This window comes from Myxocyprinus asiaticus, chromosome 6 (assembly GCF_019703515.2).
Source record: "Myxocyprinus asiaticus isolate MX2 ecotype Aquarium Trade chromosome 6, UBuf_Myxa_2, whole genome shotgun sequence".
NCBI classification, from domain to species: Eukaryota; Metazoa; Chordata; class Actinopteri; order Cypriniformes; family Catostomidae; genus Myxocyprinus; species Myxocyprinus asiaticus.
Window position 1 is genome coordinate 13,214,212 of NC_059349.1, and position 25,833 is coordinate 13,240,044.

Genomic DNA, 25,833 nt, shown 5'->3' on the forward strand with positions numbered 1-25,833 from the left:
TAAGATCCACCAAAAATAAAATAGGCACCAATAAAACATAAAAACTCAACACTTAATCAGCCCACAGACTCGAATAATCGATTTAAAGAATCATCGAGACAACAAAGACCGCCCATGTAATGAATGCAATTCAACAGAAAGCAACAAGTAGTCGTTCAGCTGACGTTCAGTTCCTCCCGAAGTTATTTGTTTTTATGTATGTAATGCACTGATGCAATACCAACAAAACATGCCTTACCATGTTCTTGACTTGCATAAGAGACTATTTAACAGAGTCAGACCACTTCTGTTAAAATAAATGAGAGACATTTGAACGCCTGGAAACGAAGTCCTGCCTTACAGGTAAACGAGCCAATCACCTTTAAGATACAGACATCGCCTGTCAGTCAACTCGCATTACCTGAACCAGCCTGAAATACACCGTATTTTATTTTTATTTTTTTCAGCGTGACCTGAGCTAATTAGACAAAAATTATGATACAGTTGTTGTCAGATTTTACTGCTCATTTGAAATATGTTCTTTGATCGTAATCTTGACCAACCATTTTGGGAATTTCAGTCTTTCCACATTCAAGTAGATAGGAGCTGTACTTTTATGCCGCTTGTTTACATCGAAAATAGCTGCCCAGCCTGTTCGAGAGCGCTCCAAAGATGAACGCAGAGTGGACTGACTTGCCTCGAAACGCACTTTGCTTACATCAAATCGAAATCGGTCTATTTTTTTATTATTTTTATTTTTATTTATTAATTAAAAGATAAGGGAATCAGAGTATTTACAGTCTTTGAAAGTTTTTCTCTAGGCTACGTCAATTTATTTTGAAGTAAATCTCCGCTCTTACAAATTGTTTGGTTACGATTCCCATGTTAGCCACATCTCTTGTTGGGCACAGAAAGACAAAATCAAAGAAAAGTCAACATTTATTACCCATGTACAAATTAAAATAGTTGCTTTTTTCGTGTCTTGTTTCTCCCTTCCCTTTATTGTTGTAAGATATTGTGTAAGATGTTCTTGGTATTAATCAGATAAATAAATAAACAATCGGAACGTTTGGAATGCGAACGCGGAGAGAATTTGAAGTGACACACCCTCTTCCGGCCAACTCATCTGAACTCTGCTGTCAGTTCAAATGTGTCACTTTCTGACAATCAGTCAAGTAATACATCGCTTCACTTTAAAGTATACAGAAGAAAGAGACACTTGGTCAAAATGGTGTCGCTGACGATGATCGTTCGTGTCGCCGACGGACTGCCACTTGCTGCATCAATGCAAGAGGATGAGCAGGTATGAATGAACTCACGTCAACAGACTTCACTGCTTAAACTAGTTCAGATAAGGTTACAATACTACAGGTAACTGTCGAATCTAAGTCATAAGATGCATTCAAAAGTTTTAGTTACTTATCGACTGTTTGTTTCTTTATAACTGTGATTGTATAGCACTTTGTGTAAATATTAGTCAATTTATGTTATGGTCTTTACAGTCTGGGCGAGACTTGCAGAAGTATCAGAGTCAAGCCAAACAGCTGTGCCGAAAACTCAACGAACAGAGTCCTGCACGGTGCACTTTAGAGGCAGGTGCCATGTGCTTTCAGTAAGTACCAACACACATATAAACACCATTCAGAATTAAAACGGAATGAATAAATAATAATAATAAAATAAAAAAAAATCATAACTGTTGTAAGTGTAGTTTTTTTTTTTTTTTTTTTTTACTATGAATTACTTCTAAACATGCTATCATACAGCATATGGGGTATTTCCAGAAACATTATATGAAAAATAATTAATGTTTTAAGTGGCACATATAGGATTTTGCATTTATTATTTTATAGATTAACCTTCATTTTATGGCGGAAGAACTAATAATTTCCCAGAATGTTCTAATTTACATCTTAAGTTATTGCAAGTCTTCAAAATGGAGCCAAAAATCTGTAGATTCATTAGAAATGTTGATATCAATATTTATCCTTATTAAGTTAACTGAAAACTGCATAGTGTACATGTTGTGGTGCTAAATGGCAATATTAACATCTGTTTTGATCGCTCTGTTAGTCATTTTGACTTGTATTGACTAAGTATTGAACTTAGTTTACAGAAATAGGCTTTCTGATAGTCTTATCAGTTGAGAAATATGCATTTTACATATCAGGGAACAAATAGGCGTAATCAGTCCTAATAAATGATGTAAAAAATACTAAGGCTTCACTTGTCTGCAACAGTAAGATCTTTGAATGCTTTGAATTACTATAATTATTCTAGATATTGAATTCTCTTTATCTGGGGGCCTTTCTCATCCAATATTGATATGCAGTTAATTGTGATTAATTAATCGGCATTTCATGTCATTAATTTGATGACAAATTTGAATGGATGGACAGCCCCTAATTTATTTACGTTTTGTTGTTAAACTGGTGCTATACTAATGCAATTCTAAAATTCTCGGTGGAATTTCTAAATTCCTATTCCTGTCATTCCGGCTCCACATCCTTTGGTGTGTGGGCAGTTTAAATCAAATTCCATCCAGTGCATTAAAAGAGAGCCAATTCTTAAATTCTGACTTTCTGCCCAAACTTGATTTACTGATATATTTTTTGTGGTTGATTTATATCTAGATGTGGTCACTTCAAAAACTCTCCTTGTTTTCTAGCTATGTCATTGAGAAAGGAGTGTGTTACCTGGCCTTATGTGAAGCAGGATTCTCCAAGAAACTGGCGTTTGCCTATCTGGAAGATCTTGAGGGAGAATTCAGTGAGCAGTATGGAAAAAAGGTCCCATCAGTTTCACGGCCATACTACTTTATTGAATTTGGTGAGAAAAATCTCAGTCATATCAATGCAATTAGATTGTGGTCAACACAGTCACTAATTATATAAGACGCATGAACACGAACTGAAAGGTTTTAAACTCAGCAAAAAAAAGAAACGTCCTCTCACTTTCAACTGTTTTTATTTTCAGCAAACTTAACATGTGTAAATATTTGTATGAACATAAAAAGATTCAACAACTAAGACATAAACTGAACAAGTTTCACAGACATGTGACTAACAGAAATGGAATAATGTGTCCCTGAACAAAGGGGGGGTCAAAATCAAAAGTAACAGTCAGTATCTGGTGTGGCCGCCAGCTGCATTAAGTACTGCAGTGCATCTCCTCCACATGGACTGCACCAGATTTGCCAGTTCTTGTTGTGAGATGTTACCCCACTCTTCCATCAAGGCACTTGCAAGATCACGGACATTTCTGGGGGTAATGGACCTAGCCCTCACCCTCCGATCCAACAGGTCCCAGACGTGCTCAATGGGATTGAGATCCGGGCTCTTCACTGGCCATGGCAGAACACTGACATTCCTGTCTTGCAGGAAATCACACACAGAACGAGCAGTATGGCTGGTGGCATTGTCATGCTAGAGGGTCATGTCAGGATGAGCCTGCAAGAAGGGTACCACATGAGGGAGGAGGAGGTCTTCCCTGTAACGCACAGCGTTGAGACTGCCTACAATGACAACAAGCTCAGTCCGATGATGCTGTGACACACCGCCATGACGGACCCTCCACCTTCAAATCGATCCCGCTCCAGAGTACAGGCCTCGGTGTAACGCTCATTCCTTCGACGATAAACGCGAGTCCGACCATCACCCCTGGTGAGACAAAACCGCAACTCGTCAGTGAAGAGCACTTTTTGCCAGTCCTGTCTAGTCCAGCGAAGGTGGGTTTGTGCCCATAGGCGATGTTGTTGCCAGTGATGTTTGGTAAGGACCTGCCTTACAACAGGCCTACAAGCCCTCAGTCCAGCCTCTCTCAGCCTATTGCGGACAGTCTGATCACTGATGGAGGGATTGTGCGTTCCTGGTGTAACTTGGGCTGTTGTTGTTGCCATCCTGTACCTGTCCCGCAGGTGTGATATTTGGATGTACCGATCCTGTGCAGGTGCTGTTACACGTGGTCTGCCACTGCGAGGATGATCAGTTGTTCTTCCTGTCTCCCTGTAGCACTGTCTTAGGCGTCTCACAGTACGGACATTGCAATTTATTGCCCTGGCCACATCTGCAGTCCTCATGCCTCCATGCAGCATGCATCACGCACGATGACGCAGGGACCCTGGGCATCTTTCTTTTGGTGTTTTTCAGAGTCAGTAGAACGGTCTCTTTAGTGTCATAAGTTTTTATAACTGTGACCTTAATTGTCTACCGTCTGTAAGCTGTTAGTGTCTTAACGACCGTTCCACAGGTGCATGTTCATTAATTGTTTATGGTTCATTGAACAAGCATGGAAAACTTTGTTTAAACCCTTTCCAATAAAGATCTGTAAAGTTATTTCGATTTTTACATAATTATCTTTAAAATACAGTGTCCTGAAAAAGGGACTTTCTTTTTTTGTTGAGTTTATCTGTAACTAGACTGGTAAAGTTTGTCGAGACAAACTTAGATTTTGGCTTGACAAAGCCTTGTCTGAAAGTTTCAAATAGTTTTAAAAGTTTTAAGTTTGATGGTTATATACAGAGTGGCCCCCCCCAAAACATTTTTCATAAAAAATGGAAAAACATAAAAGTTTACATAAAAAAAAAAATGTGAGTTTTACTTTGAATTAATGAGCATTCCATTGGCCCCTTTGAACATTCCGTCAATGTAAGTCTTGTACAAGTTTTGATCATCTGCTGTGCGAAAACCGCAAGTCTGATCAGTTCGAAAAGACATAGCACACCATTCCAGAACGGTCTGAAGGTCTGTACTCCATACCAAGTATGGTGAATGTAGCTTGAAAGCTCTAAGATTAGTTAAAATGTATCATTTTGATCTTGGTTTAGGGATTTTGGAAAACCCTAAACCATGTCTGTAGAATAACAGTATGTTGGTTTTATCAAGCCAACATAATAAATGTGCTTTATGTACCTTTTAAGTGTCAGCAAAATTACAAGCAGTAGATTGACAAAGTAGACTCACATTTTTCCATTTCTCCCCAGATACATACATACAGAAGACCAAAAAGTCTTACATTGACAGCAGAGCACAAAGAAATCTGGGAAGCATCAATTCAGAGTTGCATGACGTCCAAAGGATCATGGTTGCTAATATAGAAGAAGTGCTCCAGCGTGGAGAAGCCTTATCTGGTGAGTCAACATTTCACTTCGAACACCTGCTTCAGTGATTCAAAGGGATATTTCACCTAAAAAGGAACATTTTGTCATACTTTATTCACCCTCATACCGTTCCAAACCTGTATGACTTTCTTTCTTATGTGAAACGCAAAAGAATAATCTAATGAATATCTTGGCCTGTCTTTTCAATACAATGGCAGTTGATAATGACTTGCTGTAAAGCTTAAAATGAACCAAAATTTATCGTTAAAGTAGTCCATGCGACGCATGCGTTAACTTGTAATCTCAAAGTATTTTCTTAAAATAAATGCCGCTTATTATATTGGCTTGACAAAGCTGTTATTCTACATACTTGATTTAGGTTTTTTCCTAAATCCCTAAACCAAGATCAAACGTTTTCAATTGTAACTCATCCTACAGCTTTCAAGCTACATCCACCAAATTTGGCACAGACCTTCTTACCTTTCTGACTTTGGTTGCTTTGTCATTTCTATCTGATCTGACTTATGGTTTTCCCATAACGGACAATCAAAAATCCCCCAAATCCCATAGACTTCCATTGATGGAATGTTCAAACTTATCTAGCAATACTTTAACTAGCTAAAACACCATAGCAATACCTAGCAACCAACCAGAACACCCTAGCAATGCATAGCAACCAACAAACATACCCTAGCAATCAGCTGGAACAGACAAGAAACAAATAGCAACCACCCAGAACACCCACCACTTAGCAATGCACTGACAAACTTTACCTATCTAGTTGTTTAATGTAGTAATTCTGTCTTTCTGTAGCTTTGGATTTCAAAGCCAGTAACCTGTCCAGTCTGTCTAAGAAGTACCGCAGTGATGCCAAATATCTCAACACTCGCTCCACATATGCTAAAGTGGCGGCTGGCGCTGTCATTTTCATCACACTCATTGTGTATGTACGCTTCTGGTGGCTGTGAATATATAAACAACAAATTCAAGCAGAAACTCTCAGGGCCCTGCTTGAAAAATGGTTCGGACACCAGTGTCCTTCATGGCCTTAAGTTTATGTCTGTTAAGAGACTGAATGTAGCTTTGCTCATTGAATGAAAAGTATGTTTTGTCAAATTCATAATGCTGTTGCCTTTTTACTACCCTAACGTTATTTGTAACTGTAAATGGATGATGTCAGTAATTTACCCAAATTATTGTAGTCCTGCTTCTTCAGTATGTTTATAAGAGATGTCTTACTGAGCTATGCAAAGTGTATTTGGTGTTTACAGGAAATCACATCAATACTTGGAGAAACGTGTGTGCATCTGTGATGAGTCCAACAAGGTGTCCAAAACAATTATTTTTTTATTTGTAAAATGTGGTTGGTTTCTGAGTAAAAATGGCAATTGTATTGTAAAGGTTCATTGTTTACAAATTACATAATGCAATACAAAAGTCACACTAAAATGCATTTCACTCTCATTCATTCACTCTTAATTTATTTCAGAAAGGGTGTGCAATTTATTTACATTAATGATGTAAAAGCTGCTCTTGATGCATTGACCATTACGTCTAGTGGCAAGCCAACTCCTTCCCATACTTGGATGCAAGAGGTTTAGATCATAAGGTCAAAGTCATCCCGCTGCAAGAACAAAAACAAAATACAGCAATTATTCATTAGGGCAGTCAATCGATTAAAATGTACACCATGTTGATTAATAAAATTACATTTAATATATTTGCTGAGAAAGGCCTCCAAATATTATTTTTTTAAAATATATAATAATCAAGATAATTATAATGTATATAACAAATAGGCCTTAAGAATTCAGATTATTCTAAGACATTACATTACTGTGGCAGATGATTAAAAAAGTGTTTAGACAATAAAAAAGTCAATACATTTTTTTTTTTTCCATATAATTGAACATAAGGCATAAAGAATCATTGATTGTAAAGGAAAAGATGTGTTTTTGATATGACAAGCCCCCCTCGTCCAATGTAGCCAGGGTGTTCTTTGTGATCATTTTCTCTTGAAATAATAATTTCAAAGACGATTCAATTATTAAAAGGTCAATGTATAAACTCACCAGGACAATTGACCTACCTCCTCATTGTAGTTCATGACATGTTGTTTGATTTTGGATGAGTCCACCCATGTGACAAAGTCTTCCATACTCCTAAAATATGGACATATCCTCAGTATTCCACAACAATATTACATTTATTTTAGTTGCAAGTGTTGCACAAACTATTCATATGTTAAAATTGAATTAGTTCAGTAATCAAAATTAAAGAGAGCTTTATCATCAGCTTCCGGTACACACAATATGATAGCAAGATGCAGAATAATTTAACACTTTACAATAAGGTTCCATTTGCTAACAACATTAGTTAACATGAACTAACAATGATAAATACTTTTATAGCATCACTGTAAAAAAAAGAAAACAAAAAAAAAAAAACTGCCAGCTGTGGTTGCCAGAATAATCATGTAAAAAATACAGTAAAAATGTAAACAACTTTACAGAACAACCTGTAAATTTTACAGTTTAAAACTGTTGTAATTTACATGACTACGCTGGCACTGTAAAAAAAAAAAACTTCTATATATATATATATATATTAAATTCATTGATATTGACCTTCTGAAACTGTAAAAATCTGCTTTTCACTTTATAATGTATTTTAATCACCGTAGTAATTACAAAAGGGCACATGATGACATGAAGTTCATCAATAGTGTCTCTTCCAGGAGTAATGACCAATAAACATGTAGAGACAGTGCTCAATGTCACTCACATAAACACTAAACACCATCAGGGTAACACATGTGAAATTAAATTTAATGTCACAAACATTAACTAAACTACATCAAATATAACACAGAACACCCCAAAGTACATAACTGATATTAAATATAAGAAGAAACAGGACTATTCCTATAAAATATAATGAAATATGATGGGTCACACAGGGAATTCTGGGAATGCCCGATTATTGTTTTTTTACTGTAATTTTAACAATAATTGTTAAAATTGTACATGTACTCTTGATACACAATGTACATTTTTACCATTAATTATACAGGAAAATCATACATTTTACATCTAAACAAATTAATTTGTATAACATTTTATGTAAAAACTACTGTATTGTCTTTTAAAATATATTAATTTTTACTGTATATTTTAGTTAATACTCAATCCCCAAAACAATGTACTGTTAAAATTACTGACATTTTTTACAGTGATTTATTAATCTTGGTTAATGTTAATTTCAACATATAGTAATACATTTTTAAACTAAAATGTTGTATATGTTAACATTAATGCAATATGAAATAACATGAACTAAAAAAATACTGTAAAAATATATTGTTCATTGTTAGTTCATGATAGCATATGCATTAACTAATGTTAACAAATGGAACTTTACTGTAAAGTGTTACCGAATAATGAAATAATATTTGTATGGAAAGACACAGAAGAGGTAAGAATATTTACAGGTAGCTTGAATAAATATGATATATACAGGTGCTGGTCATATAATTAGAATATCATCAAAAAGTTGATTTATTTCACTAATTCCATTCAAAAAGTGAAACTTGTATATTATATTCATTCATTACACACAGACTGATATATTTCAAATGTTTATTTCTTTTAATTTTGATGATTATAACTGACAACTAAGGAAAATCCCAAATTCAGTATCTCAGAAAATTAGAATATTGTGAAAAGGTTCAATATTGAAGACACCTGGTGCCACACTCTAATCAGCTAATTAACTCAAAGCACCTGCAAAGGCCTTTAAATGGTCTCTCAGTCTAGTTCTGTACGCTACACAATCATGGGGAAGACTGCTGACTTGACAGTTGTCCAAAAGACGACCATTGACACGTTGCACAAGGAGGGCAAGACACAAAAGGTCATTGCAAAAGAGGCTGGCTGTTCACAGAGCTCTGTGTCCAAGCACATTAATAGAGAGGCGAAGGGAAGGAAAAGATGTGGTAGAAAAAAGTGTACAAGCAATAGGGATAACCGCACCCTGGAGAGGATTGTGAAACAAAACCCATTCAAAAATGTGGGGGAGAACCACTACACACAGACGTATGCAAGACATGGGTTTCAGCTGTCGCATTCCTTGTGTCAAGCCACTCTTGAACAACAGACAGCGTCAGAAGCGTCTCGCCTGGGCTAAAGACAAAAAGGACTGGACTGCTGCTGAGTGGTCCAAAGTTATGTTCTCTGATGAAAGTAAATTTTGCATTTCCTTTGGAAATCAGGGTCCCAGAGTCTGGAGGAAGAGAGGAGAGGCACACAATCCACGTTGCTTGAGGTCCAGTGTAAAGTTTCCACAGTCAGTGATGGTTTGGGGTGCCATGTCATCTGCTGGTGTTGGTCCACTGTGTTTTCTGAGGTCCAAAGTCAACGCAGCCATATACCAGGAAGTTTTGGAGCACTTCATGCTTCCTGCTGCTGACCAACTTTATGGAGATGCAGATTTCATTTTCCAACAGGACTTGGCACCTGCACACAGTGCCAAAGCAACCAGTATCTGGTTTAAGGACCATGGTATCCCTGTTCTTAATTGGCCAGCAAACTCGCCTGACCTTAACCCCATAGAAAATCTATGGGGTATTGTGAAGAGGAAGATGCGATATGCCAGACCCAACAATGCAGAAGAGCTGAAGGCCACTATCAGAGCAACCTGGGCTCTCATAACACCTGAGCAGTGCCACAGACTGATCGACTCCATGCCACGCCGCATTGCTGCAGTAATTCAGGCAAAAGGAGCCCCAACTAAGTATTGAGTGCTGTACATGCTCATACTTTTCATGTTCATACTTTTCAGTTGGCCAAGATTTCTAAAAATCCTTTCTTTGTATTGGTCTTAAGTAATATTCTAATTTTCTGAGATACTGAATTTGGGATTTTCCTTAGTTGTCAGTTATAATCATCAAAAGTAAAAGAAATAAACATTTGAAATATATCAGTCTGTGTGTAATGAATGAATATAATATACAAGTTTCACTTTTTGAATGGAATTAGTGAAATAAATCAACTTTTTGATGATATTCTAATTATATGACCAGCACCTGTGTATGTATATATATATATGCACTCACTGAGCACTTTATTAGGAATACTATACTAGTACTGGGTAGGGCCTCCCTTTGCTCTCAAAACAGCCTCAATACTTTCTGTCATGGATTCCACAAGATGTTGGAAACAGTCCTTTGAGATTCTGGTCCATGTTGACATGATTGCATCACACAATTTCTGCACATTTGTCAACAGAACATTAAAGGAATAGTTCACCCAAAAATGAAAATTTGCTGATAATTTACTCACCCTCAGGCCATCCAAGATATATATGACCTTTTTTCTTCATCAAAACAGGATTTAAGATTTTTAGGAAAGAATCACAGGTTTTTAGCTTCATCCAGTGTTAGTAAATGGACACCAATTTTTGATGGTCTAAAAAAGCACACTTAATCAGCATCAGAGTAATCCGACTCCAGCCGATCAAGTAATGTCTTCTGAAGTGAATCGATATGTTTGTGTGTAAAACTGATCGCTAATTAAAACTTTATTAATAAAAAAAAATAAAACAAATCACTTCCTGTAAACACTGAATGCCTCACATCGCTGTCATTTGACGTCATCATGTTGGAGCCTTCACGTGAGAATTCAGAAGTTCCGCTCTGTTTACCACAGATGAACGTACTTCACGTGAGAGTTAGGTCAATTCAAACAGCTACAGAGAGCTAGTGGAAGCGCCGATTTAAAGTTAAAAACATTTTAAGTAGCGATTTGTTTTACACACATTCGTATCGATTAACTTCAGAAGACATTACTTAATCGACTGGAGTTGTGGATTACTTTGATGCTGCCTAAATATGGTTTTTGGACCGTCAAAAATTGGTGTCCATTCAATGAAGCTAAAAACCTGGGATACTTTCCTAAAAATCCTGTTCTGATGAAGAAAAATGGTCATATACGTCTTGGATGGCCTGAGGTTGAGTAAATTATCAGCAAATTACAATTTTTGGGTGAATTATTCCTTTATTGCTGCGAATCTCCTGTTCTACCACATCCCAAAGGTGTTCTATTGGATTCAGATCCGGTGACTGGAAGGCCACTGAAGAACACTGAGCTTATTGTCATGTTCATGAAACCAGTTTGAGACTACTTTTGCTTTGAGACATGGTGCATTATCATGCTGGAAGTAGCCATTAGAAGATGGGTAAATTGCTGCCATGAAGGGATGCACATGGTCAGCAACAATATTCAAATAGGTTGTGGCATTCAAGCGATGATTGATTGGTATTAACAGGCCCAAAGTGTGCCAAGAAAACATTCCCCACACCATTACGCCACCAGCCTGGACTGTTGACACACGGCAGGTTGGGTCCATGGATTCATGCTGTTGGCACCAAAATATGACCCTACCATCTGTGTGCCTCAGCAGAAATCAAGATTCATCAAACCAGGCTATGTTTTTCCAGTCTTCAACTGTCCAGTGTTGTGCATTCTGAGATGATATTCTTCTCACCACAATTGTACAGAGCGGTTATCTGAGTTACCGTAGACTTCATCAGATCGAGCCAGTCTGGCCATTCTCTGTTGACCTCTCTCATCAACAAGGCATTTCCGTCCACAGAACTGCCGCTCACTGGATGTTTTTTGTTTCTGGCACCATTCGGAGTAAATTCTAGAGACTGTTGTGCGTGAAAATTCCAGGAGATCAGCAGTTACAGAAAAACTCAACCCAGCTCATCTGGCACCATCAATCATGCCACGGTCAAAATCACTGAGATCACATTTTTTCCCCATTCTGATGGTTGATGTGAACATTAACTGAAGCTCCAGACCCATTTTTGATTTTATGCACTGCACTGCTGCCACAGAGGGTTTTGGGGTTATAGAGTGCAACCTTGCCTGCCCATTTTTTTCAACCATCTTAGTTCCGGAAGCATTTTTCCCATAAATTGTCTGCCATAGGTATTTCATAAAATCCTTCATAAATGAGTTCTAAGCCATGAACCAAATCAACCAGCTCCACGGTGAATCACAACATTACAAACTTTGAATTGAAGCACAAAAAAAAAAAAAAAACATATTTGAAAACTGGACAAAAACACAAAGGTACAAGACTGTGTACTTGCCGTCTTTTATATGGGAATGAACTACAATCAAATTAAAACAAGGGTAAAATATAAAACTAATAATTTAAAGTTGTTGATTACAAGTATAGAAACAATATCTAAATATTTAAACAGTTTGAGAGTGGAGGAAGAACAACTCTATTGAATCATGGAAATGGGCGGTTGCTGCAGAGCTATTTTTGTGGGCTTTGTTGACCACGATTATCTGATTGGTGGATCGTTTCCCTGCAGGATTATGGGTAGTGTAGTTCTTCACCAGGACTTCCACTGTGAAACTTTTACATTGAAAATGCACGGACTGATGGCTTCAATAGAAGCATATACCATCAATTTAACAACCTCGGAGCTCACGGTAAACCTGTCTTTAAAGTTTGTTATTGTTAAAAATGTATTTGCCTATGGAAAAATGAATTGGACTTTTACTTCTGGAACAAGACTGTTGTGCTCTATTGTAACTAACCTTGTTACAAGAAATGCAGGATCAGTGACAATCTCAGGTCCAACACGAATATCTGTCACCCAGTCAAGAAGTGGTTTCAAGGTAATAGTTATGCAAAATCAAATCCATCAGCTGAGCTTATTTACCTTTTAGATGCACAAAGATAATCCACGAAGATAATATAAATGCAATTACACCAAAATAAAACAAATAACAGTGAGGCAGCTTAGTTAAAACATAAACCAGGCTAACTGCGAAACATTGTTTTCAACTTGTCAAATAAATATGGATGTGTCAGTGTCATTTATGATAGAAGGATACGGCCCTGCTCAATGAAGGTTATGGCAGTCTTCAGGTTCTGAGCCATGCGCAGTTTCAGCATGATTGTGGGAAGACGTCTCCTAAAGATAAGGACAAGATTCAAATTTTGTCTTGTTCTTCTCTTATTTGTTTGTATACTGTATATAGCATCCATCCTGACTGTTGCACGACTGTGTATGATGCAGATGTTCATCTTACCTGCAGAATGAAGATGCACTGACATCAACTGCAAGGGAGAGATTCTGTTTGGTGGGGATCAAACCGATACTGTAACTGTGGCGAAATGAAAGAAACATTATACACAAACATTTATTCATTGCTGTCTTTACAAATGGTGCCAGAGATTAATAACAAAATGTCAAATTAATTATCATACTTACATTTTCTCCAAAAAGATGGCTGTGCTTTGAGCTCTGAAACCATCTTTCTCGTCCAAGTCCCTTATTTTCTGGGCTAGTTCTCTGATATTTCGACTAAGTTTGTTGTATCTAAAGGTAGAAAATACAAGTTTTAAGACTTAAAAATCACCTTCCAGCTGAAGACAGCCACTAACATCCATTCTCTCTGGACTGTGAACACAGATTAGGCTAAAAAGAGACACAGGCTTACAACACACGATTGTGCATCATATGTATCACTACAGAGCAGATTGTACAAGGTGTGTGTTCTTACTCACTTGGTGTAATCCTCTCTCTTCTCAATATGGTATTTTCGCAGCACTTTCACCTCGTGCAAATTATTGTCAACCTCCCAGTTAATAAAATCAACCTTCTTCAAGAGCTTCTGCTCGTGAAATTTCAATTTACGGACCATTTTGTAAATAAAATGTACTAGATTTGTCACCAAGCATGTGACTGACTTCTTTAAACCATGCTTACACTAGCAACCACCGGAAACACATGTGCTCTCCTTCCACGGTTTTGTGGAGATTGAACAGCTCTACTCTGCCGTCCAGTGGCCGGGCGGAGAAAAGCGCTTTAAAAAAAAAATTACATTTATTTATTTAACATATTTACACGAAAAATAAAATAAATGAACACGAATAAAAAGGCACACATTACATTTCCAGGTGGGTAAAATGAAAGTTATCAGTATTTCGAGGAAGAGCTTCAGATATCCCATGGGTGCATGTAATGTAATGTATCAATTATTATACATTGCATGTTTGTGGATGTTAGCATTACTACTTCTGTCTATGAGTATGGTATTTGCCATGAATAATAAATATAAATACAGCACATGTGTGACATGCTATTCTACATCTAAGAATATTTTAAACAACTTTTTTCCTAATTCCTCTATGAGTATACAAGCAGTTTTTATGACCTCGTCATATTAATTGAGAGGCTACATAGGGCATTTATACTTTAAAATTAATTTCACATATTTATGTGACTATTTTAGTGAACTTGTGAAGGCAAATAAGTGGTGATAGTTTTGTTATGTATTTATTTATTACAAATCCGCACCACAAATAAATAAATAAATACAAAATGAATTGTTCACTGTGTCTATGTAGCCTAGTTAAAGAAAATTATATTGTAAAGGAATTGAATGAATGTGGTAATCTGGCAGGCTTTAGAAAATTCACTTGACACTGTCTCAGAAAATGATCTATAAAACACAAAGTAGAGTGTTATCACCCAGATCAGAACTAGAACATGGTAAGACGTGTGACTTGTGGCTTCCATTGAGTTTTAAGGTTGTGGCAAGGACAGTATGGTATATTCTCAATGCAAATATTATTAGGTAATAATTTAATAATTTTTTTCTAAATAATTGAGACTTCTTTTAAAAGAGTACTTATGTATATATACTTATTTTGAGTATGACTTTTCAGGTCTGTGCTCAAAAAATTAGCCACCGGTTAAAGTAGTTTACCTAAAAATGGAAAATGTACTTTTACTCACTCACTTACCCTTATGTTGTTCAAAACCCATATGCTGTTACTTTTTCTTGGAACATAAAAATATATATTTTAAGCAGCTCTATTCCATAGAATAACAGTTTATAGTGAGCAGGAGCTGTCAAGCTTCATAAAGGACAAATACTGTAAGGCACTATTTAAGGTTCAGTATAAAGACATAACAGTAGTCCATATGACTTGTGCATTACATTCCAAGCTTTCTGGGGCCATACAACAGCTATGTGTTGGATGGACTATGATATTTTTATAATGATTTTTTTTTTTTTCTCTCTCTTTGGACCTTGACAGCAGTGGTCAATATGAACTGTTTTGTGTGGAAAAGATCAGCGTTAGGATTCTTGAAGAAAATATTGTGTTAAGATTCTACAGGGAGGACAAAACAATGAGGGACAACTTGAGGGCAGTAAATAATTTTGTGTATTTTCTTTTTGCTAGCCAGCTGACACAGTCATGTCATTTTACAGTACCATCAATGATGAAAAGAAATTCAAATGATATTCATCTTTTCTTTGAGACAGCGCAAAAAAGAATGCAGACAGTGTTTGTCTTGTACTGTGTGAACTTTAAAAATACATGTATCCTTTAAAACCAAAAATTATACACTTTTGGGCCTTTATCACATTTCAAGCCTTTATTCAGAAAATTATTGCATTCAGCACCTTTACTATATTAAAGGACCAAAGAGGACCATTATCTGTGACATAACACCCGTGATCCCCCACCCCCAAAATGGTTTGGTGCCCCCCAGTGTTCAAGACATGGTTACGACCTTGACCCTGGTACCATCCCAGATGTGTATGACTGTCTTTCTTCAGCAGAACACAAATAAAGATTTTTAGAAGAAGATAGAGCTCTGTCAGGCCCTTATAATGGAAGTACACGGGTTCCAGCACTTTGATGGTTCAAAAGTCACATTTAGGTAGCAATAAAATAATTCACATGACTCCAGTCATTCAACGAATGTCTTCTGAAGTGAATTGATATGTTTAAGTAAGAAACAAATCGATAATTAAAACTTTTTTAACTTTAAATCAGCGCTTCCATCCAGGGCTCTGATGCAGTTTGATATGGCCAAACTCTCTCGTCAGCTGCTGGCAGGAAGCACTTTTTAAAAGTTAATAACGTTTTAATTATCGATGTATTTTTTATACAAACATATCGATTGCACCTGTTTATTGTTTCCTTTCTGTTTTGTTTTTTCCATTTGAATGAACATTTCTCTTTGTATATATTGTTCTTGTATAAAACAATTAAAGAGAGAGAGAGAGAGAGAGAATTCCTGAACAAAAAATAGTGTCCATTGGGGAAACCAGCGTTTGTTGTCACAATTTAACTCCAGTGAATTTTTCACAGTGTAGGTTTATTTTTGAAAGTCGCTGTGTGGGTTAAGTCGTCACAATGGGAACCTGCCTTTAAATGGCTAATTGAAGGTGTTCCAATAAAATTTACAGTGAAACAATTATAAAACACAAAACAATTCATGAAACAAAAAAGGTGAAATGTAACACGCAAATACATAAAGTGTGATTAATAAATTGTATACAACATTACATTACATTAAAGGGGTCATGACACGCCTTTATTTTATTATTTGAATATGTTCCTTGAGGTTCACTTATAACATTAGTAAAGTTGTTTGCACAAAAAACAGTAATATATTTGTAAAACATGATCATTTTACATATTTTAGTTTGGAATACAGAAGTCACAAAAATATTGTTTTGAACAAAGTGTTTGAATCCAACATGCAAAACCTCTGCTAGACAAAACACACATTTGTGCCAGGGGTGAGGCCACATAAGGGCCAGGGTGGCACTTGTTCATCCAGATTAATGGCTGGTCCAACCAGTCAAAATATTTGTGTTATTCTTCCATTGTTAAAGGTTTAACTGGCGTGCAAGCGATCCATTTAAACTTTGTATATGGTTTTATATATATATATATATATATATATATATATATATATATATATATATATATATATATATATATATATATATATATATTTATATATATGGTTGTTCATTCAAATGTTGATGAAATAACATTTGTAAAATATACACATCTGTCATGTAATCCTGCTTTGTTTCAGCCAGTATAGAGCTTTATCATGCCTGTTTGGTCACTTGTTTGATTCATGGCTTATTGGTTATCCAGTTAATAACCGGTTAATGTTGGCGGTTACTCGGTTAAAAGAATTTGCCAAAATTTGCATCCCTACATTATACTGTTTTGCGCAGTTGGACTTGTGACTCAAATTCTGATAGTTAGTATGATATAGCATTTGTGTAAACTTTTCCATGTGACAACTAGCCCCGATTTCCTTTTGTAGCATGCATGGGAAAATGTGCTATTCATTCTCTCTACAAACAGCATGCATTTTATATATTTAAAAGGTACCAGGCAAAGTATAGGCCTACCATGTGATCCTTTGTTGGATAGGGAGTACATTCAATATTTGTTCATTCATTCAACTCGCAGTATCAATAGAAGTTGGTTGTAATATGACATGCGGACATCAGACTGAGGTTGAATTTCACACAATCAAAAGTGGGTGTACTACCTGAGAACTCAGAATGTGTCTGGTTTCTTTACAGACAGTAATTACTCGATCATTTGTTATGTGGCCAAACCTGTTGGCATGTATGCAAATCAGAACCATTTACAATATGAGGGTAGTTGACATGAAAGTCTTTTGGGAAGCTGAACTACCCTGCTGTGTTTTGTGCTATAATTCCGAAAAATAATTGTGAAGTTTCTCCAAATCTTGTATAATTAGTACATGCTGTTTTTATGACCTCATATTGAATGAGAGATGTAATATTTTTACTTTAAACATTTTTTATTTGTCACTGAGTAGGATCAAAATTTGATTCAAAATCATAAAAAAAAAAAACTAAAAAAAAACTCCAAAGAAATGTTCACTAGTCACAAGACCTAAGGTATAGCTTTTCCCTTATACATATATGGGTGATTCTAGTTAGGAGCACCACGATGACTGTTACATGGAGACAACCCACTCTACAACAAAGAAAGAATGTATTAGGCTTATGATAGTGGAATTTGGGCAAATGTGTTTTGTAGTTAAGTGAAATGAAATCCATTAATATAATTTTTTAATTGCAGCACATTTTTTCATTTAACCATTTAAGCTCAGATAGGCCCACCAGCGGGCCTGCGAGAAAAAAATTAATTGTCAAAATATTAATAACTACAGTCTTGACCAACACAAAATAGGTATTGTTTGAAAGCTTAGAAGCTCTAGTTGCCAATGCATGTAGGCATTATTACCAAAACTGAACAAGTGCTTTGAAATTGCAGACAAATCAGAAGTTTTCCGTTTTGATAATTTATAAAAAAAAATTGCGTTATATGTTGTTGGCAAGCTCTCAAAGAGTAGAATACAACCAACCTATTTGTTTTACTTACAGACAAAAATATAGCAAGTAATAGCTAAGTATATATCTTTGACAATTATGTTGGTGTTGTTCATATGCCGCGTTTTCGCTTATAACTTCACGAAAAATAAACGGATCAAAAAATATCACTACTTAGAGGAGGCGATTATCTTTCAAACAAGCCCACACACAGGGTAATCGAATGCATAAATCATTAGATAATCCACAAAAAGCACATTGTTACATATGGCCACCAGGAGATGGTGCCATGTAAATGACACAGACTCAATGATGACTCAAATGGCTCAGAATGAAACTCATTCTGTGAAATCTCACTACTAAAATCATGTCCCCATGCTATGCACACCTTTAGTCATTGTTGTGTTTGCATGTGTAATTAGTTGTTATGTACAGTTATTATGTTTTCTTTGTTTGGAGAGGCTTTTGGACACATGGAGACATTTTTGAACAATGTGATAAATCATTTATGAAATGCTTTTGATTGCTTTGTTGTTTCAACACAACATTTTTCTCAAATACATTTGAAATGTTTGGGAACAAAACAAAATCAGTTTTTCGGAGCCACCTTATTTATACCCAGAGATATATAATGCCAAATAAGAAAAATATGAAAAAATAAATAAGATTTTTGGCTCAATTAGTTTTTTTGTGTGATTTTTCAGCAGTTTCTTAGGATGAGTCTCAGAATGTATCATAAAAAAATTGAAAAGTTTTCTATACAATGATAACAAACACTTGACCCTCCTTTTTTTTAATTTTTTTTTTTATAAGCTGTTAATTTTGGGCATGCCACTGAAACTGGAAATCTTTAAAAACACCTTCAGAGTTTAAAGGGTTAATGAATACATTGAAACTCGTTGTGAATTAAGCATTTGAAAAATGTGATGGGCTATATGCCTAAACTTTCAGAAGGCTGCAACAACTAATTAATAAAACCTAAATACCACTTAAATTATAAAAATCAATTAGGGAAATAATGAACAATGAATTCAATTATGATTAGTTGAATATCTGTGCACTAGCACTGTAACCTCGTCAGTGTCACCACTTTACAGTAATGAAAACATGTTTCTATGGGGAAAAAGGACAAAAATGGTACTGAGTTGCATCTGAAAAGAGCCCAAACCCAAACACTGTATAAAACGTTTAATAAGCTCATAGTTTTGTGTGGGGTGTCAGGTGCTTTGACAGATTCCTTCTGAGGTTGAATGTGCTTGAGAGACATTTAACCCCAGCTCATAACTTACATTTTACTGATTTATTATTATTTGTAAACATTATAAACTCAAAGTCATGCAAGTGTCCGTTTCCATTTTGCAAAACAACATCTCAAAAACAGCATGCGAGTGTCAAAGTTATCAAAGTAATCTAGATGACTCCAGTGGTTTAATCCATGTCTTCCGAAGCAATATGATAGGTGTGGGTGAGAAAAAGATCAATATTTAAATTCTTATTTTACTAATAATCTCCATTTTCACTTCCACATTCTTCTTCTTTTGTTTTTGGCAATTCGTATTCTTCATGCATATCGCCACATACTGGGCAGGGAGGAGAATTTATAGGAAACAAATTACTTAAATATTTATTTGTTTCTAATCCACAACTATCATATCACTCTGAAAATATAGATTTAACCACCGGAGTCTTATGGATTAATTTCATGCTGCCTTTATGTGCTTTTTGGAGCTTCAAAGTTCTGGTCACCATTCACTTGCATTGTATGGACCTACAGAGTTGAAATATTCTTCTAAAAATCTTCGTTTGTGTTAATCAGAAGAAAGTAAGTCATACACATCTGGGATGGCATGAGGGTCAGTAAATGATGGGAGAATTTTCATTCTTTTTTTTTTTTTTTTGGACCTGGTTGGTCAAGGGTGGTGAGTGCCATCTCAATAGACAGGAGCTGTTGAGTTCTGCCCATACACAGAGGAGAATTGTGGAGTTGACCCCCCTCAACAGCACCCCATTGCTGCATAAGGCAGCCTGTGTGCTCTAAGTGTGCCCCACCTCTGACCAACTTGCACTCATTTTACTCTCTCTTGTCTTTCTGAATCACACCCTCACACTTTTTATTTGCACCGTAGTAAGTCATATTTGCATTGACGTAAAGCTGTCTGATTAAACATTTCTCCTCTATTAGTAAATTACCTTCAGGCACCAGTTGTCAAAAGCATGCGGTTTTGAGTGGCTGGCGATGTTTATAGTCTTTCCTTTGTAAGGACAGTTTTTCTTGATCAGATAGGATTACAACACCAAATGACATCCTCCTTCTATCTGGGACAGTTTCTGTGGGAGTGGCTCATGCGAGAGTCTTGGCTTTTTACAGAAGACCGATGCATAAGTTCTTGCAGTACTTTCAGCTGAATGGGTGTCTTCTGAGATATAGTTGGTCAAATGGACAGAATACAACTCATACACTTAGCAATTACACTGTTCTGATGATGTTTACAGCGGTGAGTGGATTATTCATCTGTGAAATTTTCAGTGGTGGGAAAGGTTTATTATAAAGGAGTGAGGGTTCTCATGAGTGATTAATGTGAGAGTGCATACACACCTGTGCAGTTTCTCATGGTAAAGGCTATAGATTTAATTTTTAATGGGCATGGAACAGAGAATGAATGAAACGTTGACATGATTTTTGTGATGTCTCCCTTGAGGTGTTAGTAATCGAACAGTATCTCTCAGCAATGTCTAATGCTCTCTGATGGTTTGAAAGATTGTGAACACTAATAGAGATGCATTAGTGATAGAGATGAGTAGTGATGTAAATTCTTTGCTCTGTATTAATGCATATCTCTCAAATATTGTCAAAGACACCACATATCTCTTTTCTTTGTGGCTTCATTTGCACTCTCATCTGCCATCTTATTTCCTTTTACCCCTGCATGAGCTGGTACCGAACAAAAAGTTACAATTAATCCCATCATCTGAATCCTGTATATTGTTTGAAGTATCTCAATCAAAATGTGTGCTCTACTTTCAGTATGACATGTTATTAATGTTATTAATGATGAACTTGAGTCAGAACATATAAGGGCCCTCAATGGTCTTTTTTCCTCAACCCTCTGTAAAGCCATTAAGATTGCTACCATTACTCCAGTATACACTGAAAGATGATCTGAGATTCTTTTATTAACCTGAATATTGAAATCCAGAACCGTGAATGCCACACCTACTTTGCTTTCTATATTTTTCGATGCATCTGAATATATATAATCCCATCCCATCTATAATAATTATCTTGCATGTACCTATATGTTATTTGGCCATTTGGTTTAGACTCCTGATCCTTGTTTTCCTTATCTAACAGTGTCATATCTACAGTAGGTTGTGATAACAACCACTGAGGAATTGTTGACCATAGTACTGTTGGACTAATGGGAGTCTTGTTTATTTCCATTTCTTAGGTATTTTCCATCCAAAACTTTGAATTTCCAGCTTTTCTTTTTCCCATCATGGTTTTATAGTGACCCTTGCTGGGTGTTCTTGATTGTGACCTTATATATTGACCCAATAATTTAATGACAGTTGTATTCTTCTGAGTTCTAAAGGCATCAACTCCCATGTGGTTGATGTTGATCTAATAGCTCCTGTACATATCCTTAATGCCTGAAATTGAATTTTATCTAATTCTTTCAGCATACTATTGGCTGCAGATTGAAACACTATACACCCATAATCGAAAACTGATCGTAAATACTTTTCAGAGCTGACCTCTCAGCCCCCCAGTCTTTTCTCACCAAACATCTCATTAAATTCAGTATTGTTTTGCACTTCAATAATCTTCCTAATGTGTATTTTAAATGTGAGTTTTTCGTCAAACCATATCCCCAAAAACTTAAAGCATGAAACTCTTTCTACCTCCTGACTATATAATTTCAATTTTAACTCCTTACTAATCTTCCGTTTTGAAAAAAATAATAATACTGTTTTTGTTTTATAAACAGAAAATCGAAACCCCCATTGATACAACCATTTTTCTAATTTTGTAACTGCTTCCTGTATTTTCTTAACAATATATTCTACATTCTTTCCTTGTTTCCAAATCGCTCTATCGTCTGCAAAAAGAGAGAACCCTATTCCTTCTTCAATATTTAAAAACACTTCATTAATCATAATAGAAATTAATAAAGGACTGATTATACAGGTGCATCTCAATAAATTAGAATGTCGTGGAAAAGTTCATTTATTTCAGTAATTCAACTCAAATTGTGAAACTCGTGTATTAAATAAATTCAGTGCACACAGACTGAAGTAGTTTAAGTCTTTGGTTCTTTTAATTGTGATGATTTTGGCTCACATTTAACAAAAACCCACCAATTCACTATCTCAAAAAATTAGAATACATCATAAGACCAATAAAAAAAACATTTTTAGTGAATTGTTGGCCTTCTGGAAAGTATGTTCATTTACTGTATATGTACTCAATACTTGGTAGGGGCTCCTTTTGCTTTAATTACTGCCTCAATTCGGCATGGCATGGAGGTGATCAGTTTGTGGCACTGCTGAGGTGGTATGGAAGCCCAGGTTTCTTTGACAGTGGCCTTCAGCTCATCTGCATTTTTTGGTCTCTTGTTTCTCATTTTCCTCTTGACAATACCCCATAGATTCTCTATGGGGTTCAGGTCTGGTGAGTTTACTGGCCAGTCAAGCACACCAACACCATTGGTGTCATTTAACCAACTTTTGGTGCTTTTGGCAGTGTGGGCAGGTGCCAAATCCTGCTGGAAAATGAAATCAGCATCTTTAAAAAGCTGGTCAGCAGAAGGAAGCATGAAGTGCTCCAAAATTTCTTGGTAAACGGGTGCAGTGACTTTGGTTTTCAAAAAACACAATGGACCAACACCAGCAGATGACATTGCACCCCAAATCATCAAAGACTGTGGAAACTTAACACTGGACTTCAAGCAACTTGGGCTTTGAGCTTCTCCACCCTTCCTCCAGACTCTAGGACCTTGGTTTCCAAATGAAATACAAAACTTGCTCTCATCTGAAAAGAGGACTTTGGAACACTGGGCAACAGTCCAGTTCTTCTTCTCCTCAGCCCAGGTAAGAGGCCTCTGACGTTGTCTGTGGTTCAGGAGTGGCTTAACAAGAGGAATACGACAACTGTAGCCAAATTCCTTGACATGTCTGTGTGTGGTGACTCTTGATGCCTTGACCCCAGCCTCAGTCCATTCCTTGTGAAGTTCACCCAAATTCTTGAATCGATTTTGCTTGACAATCCTCATAAGGCTGCGGTTCTCTCAGTTGGTTGTGCATCTTTTTCTTCCACACTTTTTCCTTCCACTCAACTTTCTGTTAACATGCTTGGATACAGCACTCTGTGAACAGCCAGCTTCTTTGGCAATGAATGTTTGTGGCTTACCGTCCTTGTGAAGGGTGTCAATGATTGTCTTCTGGACAACTGTCAGATCAGCAGTCTTCCCCATGATTGTGTAGCCTAGTGAACCAAACTGAGAGACCATTTTGAAGGCTCAGGAAACCTTTGCAGGTGTTTTGAGTTGATTAGCTGATTGGCATGTCACCATATTCTAATTTTTTGAGATAGTGAATTGGTGGGTTTTTGTTAAATGTGAGCCAAAATCATCACAATTAAAAGAACCAAAGACTTAAACTACTTCAGTCTGTGTGCACTGAATTTATTTAATACACGAGTTTCACAATTTGAGTTGAATTACTGAAATAAATGAACTTTTCCACGACATTCTAATTTATTGAGATGCACCTGTACTTCCCTGTGGTGTTCCATTTTCTACAATCAAATTGCTTGGGTAATTCCTTGAGTAAAATTTTAACTTCAATAGATCTACCAAATAAAAAATCTTTAATCCATCTAATCATTTTCCCTTTAACTACTGCTTTTCATAGTTTAATTATCAATCACTCTTTCCACATCATATTGTATTTCAAGAAATACTGCCACTACGCTTTCCCTGTTAATCTGTGCTCACCTTACTTCATATTCTAAACACACTGTAGGATCCATTGTACCTCTGCCTTTTCTAAATCCACTTTGATCTTTTAAAATATATCCTTTAGTTTCCATATAATATGTTAGCCTTGACTGATTATTTTCTCCATCACTTTACATATATGGGATGTTAAAGCAATTGGTCTGTAATCATTTGGACTGCTACCTTCCTTCCCTGCTTTACGGATTGGTACCACTACAGCTTCCTTCCAGCAACTAGGCAATTTCCCCAATTCCCACACCTTATTATATTACTCAAGAAGAATATTTTTGGATGATACACATAGATTAAACATCATTATATAACAAACCTGATCTTTACCTGGCGCTGATAATCTAGTATTTGTTTAAAGCATTATTTAATTCTCCTGTTGTAAATGGCATGTTCAATGTATCATTAGCATTTTAATTTTTCTTAATGTAATTTCCTCTCGCCCTCTCCTACCATTCTTCAGTGATATTATCCAAACTGTGAATTTTAACAAATGCTTTCATGAGTATTTCAGATTTCTCTACCTCAGTTATCGCAGTCTCCTCATTGTTTGTTAATGTTGGATATCTATATTCTCTCCTGATCCCATTCATTTTCCTTATCATACCCCACACCTTATCAATGTCTGTTTCTCTTCCCACTGTCTATGGTGCAAGTGTTATATCATCCAAATGGTGTGGGAGGGGCACATGGGGGCAGGGGCACCTGCAGGATTTAATCTGAGGGTAGGTACAGAAATCTGCCTAATAAACCTTATATCTAGTGGGGCATGCTCCCCCGGGAGATTTTTTGTTGTAGTTGTTGTTGTTGTTGTTGCAAAACCAACACCAAAGCGTTCAATTCTGGTGACTAAGAGATAAGCATTTGTTTTACTTTCTCGAGTATGAGTAGCATTCATGTAACTATTGGCTGAGGCATTTCTTCCAGTAACCATTTAGACAGACACAATTTTGCGCTAAAAAAGCAAAATGCACCACAATGAACAGAGCGGAACGCAGGTGTCTCGAGACGCATTTTTATCAGTTGAAGTTCTTTTTAATTTGATACAGCATATAAAAATGCAGCGCTCCCGTGAGAGATGCTAAAAACACAGTGAAACGTGACGCAGTTGTCAAAAGACATCCATCTAGCGCTAGTGGACGCAAAGACACGTTCAGTTTGAACAGCCCCTTGTTCACATGACAAATCATTAGCTGAAGTTTCTCAAAGCTACCTCTCAAAAAGACAACCATTTGTTTCAGTTGATTGTTGGTACATTTCCACTGTATCCAGCGCTGTTTGTTCCCTGTATTAGTAAATATCCCGATACTGTTTTACTGTGTGAGAAACTGCTCCAAGTGATTTAGTGAGAGAGCGCTCTGAACGAATTGTACTGAATCACGAATCGATTCAGACCGTTTTGCAAGCCTGTTTGGCCAATTCACTGAAAAGAACCGACTCAAAAGAATTATTCATTCGCGAATTGGGCATTGCTAGTTCTTTTAAACAGCCAACAGAAATACGGGACACATTTCATGATTGGTGAAAT

At 36.3% G+C, this 25,833-nt stretch overlaps 3 protein-coding genes across 4 annotated transcripts in view; 2 read left to right on the forward strand and 1 right to left on the reverse strand.

Moving 5' to 3' along the window:
• Positions 1–771: 771 nt before the first annotated feature.
• LOC127442494 (vesicle-trafficking protein SEC22b-A) lies at positions 772–6,266 on the forward strand. Its single transcript, XM_051700568.1, has 5 exons — positions 772–1,282; positions 1,482–1,591; positions 2,648–2,808; positions 4,961–5,107; positions 5,891–6,266. The coding sequence occupies exons 1-5, from the start codon at positions 1,208–1,210 to the stop codon at positions 6,043–6,045; spliced, it is 648 nt and encodes a 215-aa protein (XP_051556528.1). The 5' UTR covers positions 772–1,207; the 3' UTR covers positions 6,046–6,266.
• Positions 6,267–6,406: 140 nt separating this feature from the next.
• Positions 6,407–13,902, reverse strand: LOC127442495 (U3 small nucleolar ribonucleoprotein protein IMP3-like). Its single transcript, XM_051700570.1, has 7 exons — positions 13,670–13,902; positions 13,374–13,481; positions 13,192–13,266; positions 12,994–13,073; positions 12,694–12,745; positions 7,167–7,239; positions 6,407–6,701 (listed from the first exon to the last, which is right to left on the reverse strand). Exons 1-7 carry the CDS (start codon positions 13,804–13,806, stop codon positions 6,675–6,677), a joined length of 552 nt encoding a protein of 183 aa, XP_051556530.1. The 5' UTR covers positions 13,807–13,902; the 3' UTR covers positions 6,407–6,674.
• Positions 13,903–20,682: 6,780 nt separating this feature from the next.
• LOC127442483 (UDP-N-acetylglucosamine transporter-like) overlaps positions 20,683–25,833 on the forward strand; it is a 28,362-nt gene continuing 23,211 nt past the window's right edge. For both annotated transcript variants that reach the window (XM_051700551.1, XM_051700550.1), the window contains exon 1: positions 20,683–20,792. In XM_051700551.1, coding sequence (XP_051556511.1) covers positions 20,778–20,792 — 15 coding nt within the window. In that variant the 5' untranslated portion in view covers positions 20,683–20,777. The remainder of the gene's footprint in view (positions 20,793–25,833) is intronic.

Bases quoted from the DNA above. Each gene is read 5' to 3' on its own strand.
- LOC127442495 (XM_051700570.1), bottom strand. From the start codon at position 13,806: ATGGTCCGTAAATTGAAATTTCACGAGCAGAAGCTCTTGAAGAAGGTT. The intron at 12,746-12,993 runs GTATCCTTCTAT...ACTGGGTGACAG, and splicing joins AACCTTCATTGAGCAGGGCC to ATATTCGTGTTGGACCTGAG. The intron at 7,240-12,693 runs GTTAGTTACAAT...TCCATATTTTAG, and splicing joins CCTGCATTTCTTGTAACAAG to GAGTATGGAAGACTTTGTCA.
- LOC127442494 (XM_051700568.1), top strand. From the start codon at position 1,208: ATGGTGTCGCTGACGATGATCGTTCGTGTCGCCGACGGACTGCCACTT. The intron at 1,283-1,481 runs GTATGAATGAAC...TGGTCTTTACAG, and splicing joins CAATGCAAGAGGATGAGCAG to TCTGGGCGAGACTTGCAGAA. The intron at 5,108-5,890 runs GTGAGTCAACAT...GTCTTTCTGTAG, and splicing joins GCGTGGAGAAGCCTTATCTG to CTTTGGATTTCAAAGCCAGT.